The sequence below is a fragment of the Podarcis vaucheri genome (assembly GCF_965113315.1).
Source record: "Podarcis vaucheri genome assembly, chromosome: 1".
Classification (NCBI taxonomy): Eukaryota; Metazoa; Chordata; class Lepidosauria; order Squamata; family Lacertidae; genus Podarcis; species Podarcis vaucheri.
This window is the reverse complement of record NC_138759.1, coordinates 33,982,411-33,989,306: the sequence shown is the minus strand read 5'-3', so window position 1 is coordinate 33,989,306 and position 6,896 is coordinate 33,982,411. Positions and strand designations below refer to the sequence as shown.

At 41.8% G+C, this 6,896-nt stretch overlaps 1 protein-coding gene across 1 annotated transcript in view; it reads left to right on the top strand.

The window, feature by feature from the left end:
• The first annotated feature begins 424 nt into the window (after nucleotides 1–424).
• TTC6 (tetratricopeptide repeat domain 6) overlaps nucleotides 425–6,896 on the top strand; it is a 61,995-nt gene continuing 55,523 nt past the window's right edge. The window contains exons 1-4 of the mRNA XM_082213402.1: nucleotides 425–616; nucleotides 2,648–3,707; nucleotides 4,419–4,499; nucleotides 5,339–5,422. Coding sequence (XP_082069528.1) covers nucleotides 2,658–3,707; nucleotides 4,419–4,499; nucleotides 5,339–5,422 — 1,215 coding nt within the window. The 5' untranslated portion in view covers nucleotides 425–616; nucleotides 2,648–2,657. The remainder of the gene's footprint in view (nucleotides 617–2,647; nucleotides 3,708–4,418; nucleotides 4,500–5,338; nucleotides 5,423–6,896) is intronic.

Here is a 6,896-nt window from a genome sequence, read left to right as displayed (position 1 = left end):
GCTGTATGTAGGTTTTATTTTATTTGTTTTTTATCTTATATTTTCGAAATGTACATCCAGGTTTTTTTCCCCTTTAATTTTTTGGGGCCCCCTCCAAGAGAGTGGGATCCTAAGCTACAGCTTGTTTAGCTTATATGTAAATCTGGCACTGGTCCAAGCAGCCTAAAGCTGTCTGAGAGGGGAAGAGGACCCCCCAACTCCTGGCCTTTTAACTGGACCTACCGAGGATAAAACATAAGCAAGGCCGATGGTCCACGTAGCCTAGCATCCCACAAGCAAGACCTCTGCACAGAGAGCCAAACGCAGCCGAGGGGATCGTTTCCAACGCGACCCTCCCTTGCCCCAGGGGGCGCTCTCGCCAACGACGCACCCCCAACCCCACCGCTTCCTCTCCCACTCCCTGTAAGCCGCCGCGGCCGGCCAGGCCTGTCTCTCTTGCGTTGACTCCGCGTCCCAGCCCGTTGCTAAGCGACCGCGCGCGCTTCTCTCCCCGCGGCGGGCCAGAGCTGCTGCCGTCGTCGTCGTTGGCGGCCGCTGAGGAGGGAGAGGCTGGGAAAGGACGAGATGGGGAGAGGTGGAACCGAGCCGTGAGGCGCGGGAGGAATCGCGGAGCGAGGTTTGCTTGAAATGTTTCGCGGGGAAAAGTTAACGTCGGGCGAGGATTTGGCGCGAAGCAGCCGCGTGGCAGAAATCCAACAGGTGCAGGTTTCCATCGTCGTGGGAAACCCCCTAAGTCAGGCATAGGCAAACTCGGCCCTCCAGATGTTTTGGGACTACAACTCCCATCACCCCTAGCTAACAGGACCAGTGGTCAGGGATGATGGGAGTTGTTGTCCCAAAACTTCTGGAGGGCCGAGTTTGCCTATGCCTGCCCTAAGAGGAAAGGGGCTTGCCCTGTTGAATTTTTCGGCCCCAACTCCATTGTTTAGGGGTAGTCGGAGTCCATGAGCAACTTGAGGACCACGGATTCCCAGCCCCAGCCTGAAAGGCGCAGGACCGACCCTGCCAGTGGGTGGGTGTGGGATGGATGTGGGAACTATATGGCCTGTGCCAGATTTATGTATAGTAGTACGTCGGGTTACATACGCGTACATATGGTTACTGTAATGCTTCAGGTTACAGACTCCGCTAACCCAGAAATAGTACCTCAGGTGAAGAACTTTGCTTCAGGATCAGAACAGAAATTGCGCAGCGGCGGTGCGGCAGCAGCGGGAGGCCCCATTAGCTAAAGTGGTGCTTCAAGTTAAGAACAGTTTCAGGTTAAGAATGGACCTCCAGAAAGAATTAAGTTCTTAACCCGAGGTACCACTGTGTTAGCTAAACAAGCTATAGCTTAGGGCCCCATTCTCTTGGGCCCCAAAATTTTTTTAAAGGAAAAAACCACTGTGTTAATTGTATTTCAGTTCAACAATTACTTTGGTAAAATACATATTGTGTTATGTGCAAATGGATTTAGATATCTATTAGGTATCTATTAGGTACCTATAGCATATATTCAACACAAAAAACAGCGACAATTTGTTGTTGGCAAAGGACAGCTGGACATATAAAGGGCCCCATTACGTTCAGTAGCTTAGGGCCTCATCAAACCTAAATCTGGCCCTGCCTAAAGGGCACAGGACCCTGCCAATGGGTGGGTGCGGGATGGATGAGGGAACTATATGGCTGCTGTGTGTGATGACTTGGTTGTATATAATCAGCTAGACCTGTTGCGGAAGTAAAAAAAGGCGTCTCCAATTAATTATGCAGCAGATTCTTTTTTCTTTTTTTAAAAAAAGCAAGTATTTTGTTAAAATGGCAGACAGCAATCTCTGTCTTAAAAGAGGCATTTCTTCCTCTTTTGCTCAGGAGGTAAGACCTCTCCTAAGAAGGCACCTGGTATAACTTTCACACACATCATGTAAAAAAGTCAGCACTTGTGCTGTTTCAGAATCATTGCCTTTTACTTATATGTACAATTGTGCAAATTAACTAACATTTATTTTACCAACTTGCTTTTTCTAATAGGCAGTACCCTTATTGGAAACTATTTAGTCAAATTAATGTTGAAATATCATTCAGGATTTATTTATTTTTATAGAGGAGCAGGTTTTAATTAATTAATTAATTAATCAATCAATTGCAATTACATCCCACTTTTTCTCCACGGAGCCCAAGTGGCATAAATGGTTTTCTCCCTCCTCATTTAATCCCCACAGCAACCCTGTGTGCTAGGTTAGGCAGAGAGACTATGACTGGCCCAAGATCACCCAGTGAGCTTCATGGCTGAGGCTGAACATTTTATCAATCTGTCAGTCAGTGATATAGTTTGCTTGTTGTTTGTGTGTTACCTGTGGTGCTGGGGAAGGAGAAAAATTAAATGGGACAATTGAAGCCCTCCTGTTCCTCTCTCTGACTAACCATGGTAAATTAAATGTTTGTGGCTTTTCTGTTTTTCTTCTCCTTTTTCAGACTTCCTAGCAGTTCTTCAAAAAATATTTAGAGCTTCATATAAATTAGCATATCTGGAATCACTTTTCAGCTTGTCCACATGAAGCTCCCAGATATGCTAATTTACAAAGTCAAGAATATTAAGAGGTCTCTTAATCTTTTATAGCTATGAATTTTAATCACATATAAGTAAAATTCTATGCTTATTTCCTGAAAGGTGCAAAGAAATGGCTAGAAAACATGAGCATTTTGGCTTAAGCTATTTGGAAGAATTGCGTATCCTTAAGGAACGTGAAAATATCTGCAAAGAATCTCGACAGAAATTTGTCAGGTTTAAACAAGCAATTGCTGATGTTCATGGAGAACTGGAAAAATCCAATTTGGAGGTTGAACCACCTGAAACAACCTTGTCTTATAGGAGCTCAAGGAGCCCATCCCCACATCTTGAAAGTACAGATTCTTCTCTTGAAGTGGATTCTTCTAAACGTCTGAAAGCAGTTAGGATCACTGTTCCCGGCCTGGAAGATCAAACACAAGATGCCACAACTTCACAAAAGACATCTAAGAAAGAGGGCAATGTTGACAAGAAACAGTCCCCTAGTTTTAAGAAAACAACCTCAGAAATCAAAAGTGATAACATGGAAGATGAACATGAACAAGTTGCAGTAGCAATAGCTTCTTTCGTAGGTACAAGCAAACAACTCACAATGCTAAAGAAACCAGAGCCCCCACCGAAACCCAAATATCAAAGGAGTCATGCGAAATCACCAGCTAAATCTGTTGCTCTACAGAAAAAGAGTTTGGGTATGGAACAACTAAAGCAAAAAATAACATCGGACGAAGTAGTTGTTTCTACAGTTGGAGGAACCAGCGCTTTAAATGTAGAAGCTGATGACACACATTCTGTGATTTCTGGTTCAAGTGGAAAATCTGATATGTTGAAAGAAATTTCAAAACCATGCTTATTAGGTTCAATATTTGACGTTGAAATATCAGTTAGTAAAAGAAGCAGTGGCTCATCTAGTATGAAGTCTGCTGCAGAGGCTTTGGTAGAAATTTCACGTGGGAGTACATCAAGCATTTCAAAAGCGAGGCACCTCTCGCAAAGTAGGTCACAACTACAGCGTTCCCTGCAAAAGATGCCTTCTGGAATAGCTGTAAGGTCTATTGATGAAATTATTGCATCCCTGAAGTCTACTATACCAACTCCCTCGGACCTGAGGATCAAAGAGCTTGTGGAGAGTATTCTTGGTCAGGACTACAACGTAAACGAAGCAGTAGGTGGACTTAGAATGCATGAAATATGTTTGGTTTTATTTTTAAAATTTGCATATTTTTCTCTGAAACCCACACTGTGCTGTAACACAGATAAAAAGTAGTACCTTATAAAACTAATAGTTAGACTGGGCAAATATAAATGCATCCTCCTTTGATAGGTTTTCTGTAGTTTAATAGATATATTAGTAGAAGTATCCTGGAAGTACACAAAAGCCATAGTTGCAGCCTGCTGCAAAGTATGTATGTATGCATGCGTGTGTGTGTGTGTGTGTGTGTATACAGGCTTCATCCTGGTGGTTCAAAGTGAATTAAAATGGGTGAAAATAAAACAAAACAAAACACTTATTCTGTTTCTGACTAGGGCCCTAGGGAAGAGTTTCATGCATGTGAAACACATACTGAAGGTGCTTGTCTACATGACTTTCATGTTTGAGTATCATGTGCAGCTTTCCAAGTTGATATTGGATAGAGAGATTGATGTAGTGCCTAACCTACAGTATACAGAGATCAAGTTCATAGGTATGGTACAGCTTGAATTGTGCCAGAAATGTATAGGATCATAGTAGAGTGGTTATTGATAGAACGTGCTTTAAAAAAATTATACGGGAGATTCCACACTTACATTAGCATCAACTTCAGCAAAATGTTTTACTGTTGTTTGACATTGGTGTACTTTCTAATATATTTATGTATATTTTCGTACAATGAAGATATTAGCTATGAATGAAGAACTTCAGGCGAGAGAACAAGGGACTCCAGCTGTAGAAGTTTCACCTTTGGAAATGGAACAGGTAAAATTGATAAGGTTCAAAGCATTATCAGAGAATGATGTTAATTTTTTAGTATTGTTTCAGAGGACTGCTCTAATAAATATTTTAGTCCTTTATCATATACGCTGTAATCAAAGTAGCTGCAGATTGAAACGAAGGAATATTGGTTGAACTGAATCCCCACTTACTCTGTCACTTGTACATAGTAGCATAGGGCCACTGATCCCCCCCCAGTACGGAGCACATGGACTCCATAAGAAACTACTATGGAGGATTTGGGGACCTGGAGCACCATGTGAAATGACAAAGCCTGCAGCTTGTGGGAATTGGTAACATAGCTTCCCGGTAGGTGAGCAGACCTTTAGATCCAGGCCTAAATGTGAAAAGAATCTAAATTGTATCACATAATAGTGCATACTATGTAAACAAATGCCTTCCTCATGGCTAAAAGATGATGCTAAGAATCATGCTTTTTAATCTTAATCTTTGCAGGCCACAGCACAACAGGCCAGTGGCCACAGAGGCAGGGAAATGACAGTGTGATACAATAAGTAAGACAAGACACCACTTTGAATTGAAAAATTGGCCACAACTTGATTACAGATGTAAGATGGATTTTGGCATGGGCATTGGGTTTGTATCCTGGATCAGCAACCTGCTTGCTGACTGATATCTCCATCAGGGTAGAGCCTGGCAAAAGGATAATCCCCATTGATACAGATCTAATGGTGGAATTCCATAGGATGCCATTCAGGGATGTTCTATAACCTGTCGTCCCCCATCAAATGCTTTCATTATGGCTAAAATGTGAGATCAAAGATCATGCTTTTTAATCTTAATATTCTTCTTTCTTTCTCAAGCCACCACCTGTTAAAAAAGACCATCTGGCAACAGAGTTGGCACCTGAAGAACTGACACCAGAAGATGCTGAACAAGTGAAAGTGGTATAGCTTAAGCTTCTGTTATAGAAAAATATTTGTTTCTTAACCTGATATTCTACGCTGTTCTGCCTAATGGCAGCAGAACATAGAATTGATTATTGAGCTTACAGAGAATGAGAATGCATGCCATTGCTTTGGTACTGGGACAATGCCTTTATATGGAGAAGGAGCATTGCGCTAGCTGAGGTTGTGCTCCAGATTTGGAATGGATTACAAAATAAACTTGCACATGCAAAAAGTGGTGGTGGTAGGTACAGTTAGGAGACAAGATGGGTTATGTTGCACTGCTGTTTACTGCTAGTCAGTTTAGGGAGGTTCTTTAACATTTGCACAAACACCCCTGCCCCACTGCAAGGACTAAAAGTGGCCACAGTTAAATTTCACTGTCAGGGTGAAATAAACTAGTATAACAGAACTTGCTTTAGCCACTTTACAATATACTGTACCTTGTATTCCAACTATTTTATATCTGTTGAAAGCAAATGATGAAATGAGAGCTGAAAACAAACTTGGTTTTATATACATAATGTTATATAATTTATGTTATTTCTACAGTTAAATATCCTAATTTGAAATAGAATCTGCTTCCTTTTCTCTTTTGTTTTGAAAATCTCTCTTTTTAAAAAATATATCTTTATTAATTTAAAATAAATACATTTACGAGAAAACAGATGTACATACAAGTAAACAAACATACAATCAAACAAACAAATAACAGAAAATCTCATGAATATTCCTTGAATTGTTTTTGTTAGCAATGACTTACTTATAGTTAAAATTTAAAAAAATATATATTGTAAGCGTTAGCTGCCTGTCTTGTGTGATGCAGCTGCCCTCCCATCACAGCTGCAGTTTGGCTGGACAGGGCTAGGGTAGAGAACGATGGTGGTGAGGTTGGGTGTGTGCAAGGATGCTGGCAGAGCTAATCTAGTGCTTCTGCTAGTATGCCTGGGCAGCCTCAACATGACTGCCTCCATGCCCCCACCTCACGGTCTCAACCGGGTACAGCAATGCCAGCACTGGGAGGATGACTCAAGCACACAGGCTGCTACTGGTTGTAACGAAGCATAACAATTACTACTTGTGTTATGTCTGCTTCTGAAAATTGACATCCCTGTACCTTTGCCAAGGAAAGAGCTCCCTTCTTTTGAGAATCCATTCAAGCCCGTTGATTTGGGGCAGTAAGAAATGTGCAACAACTGCTGCTGGGTTGGCAGGCATATAAGCATTGGGTCTCTGATTAATATACAATATCCTTCCCCCAACCTGGTGCCCTCTAGATCTCGTGAACTGCAAGTCTTAGCAGCCCCATTCAGACTGACAGGGCTTGGGGATAATGGGGTTGTAGTCCAACAAACCTGTGATGGGCTACAGGTGTAGTATTCCTCGTGAAGATGATACAGCTTGTTCATAAAACATCACTTCTTTCATCCATGATGATTGATACTGTAGATTGTATATTTGCCCTTTATTTTGT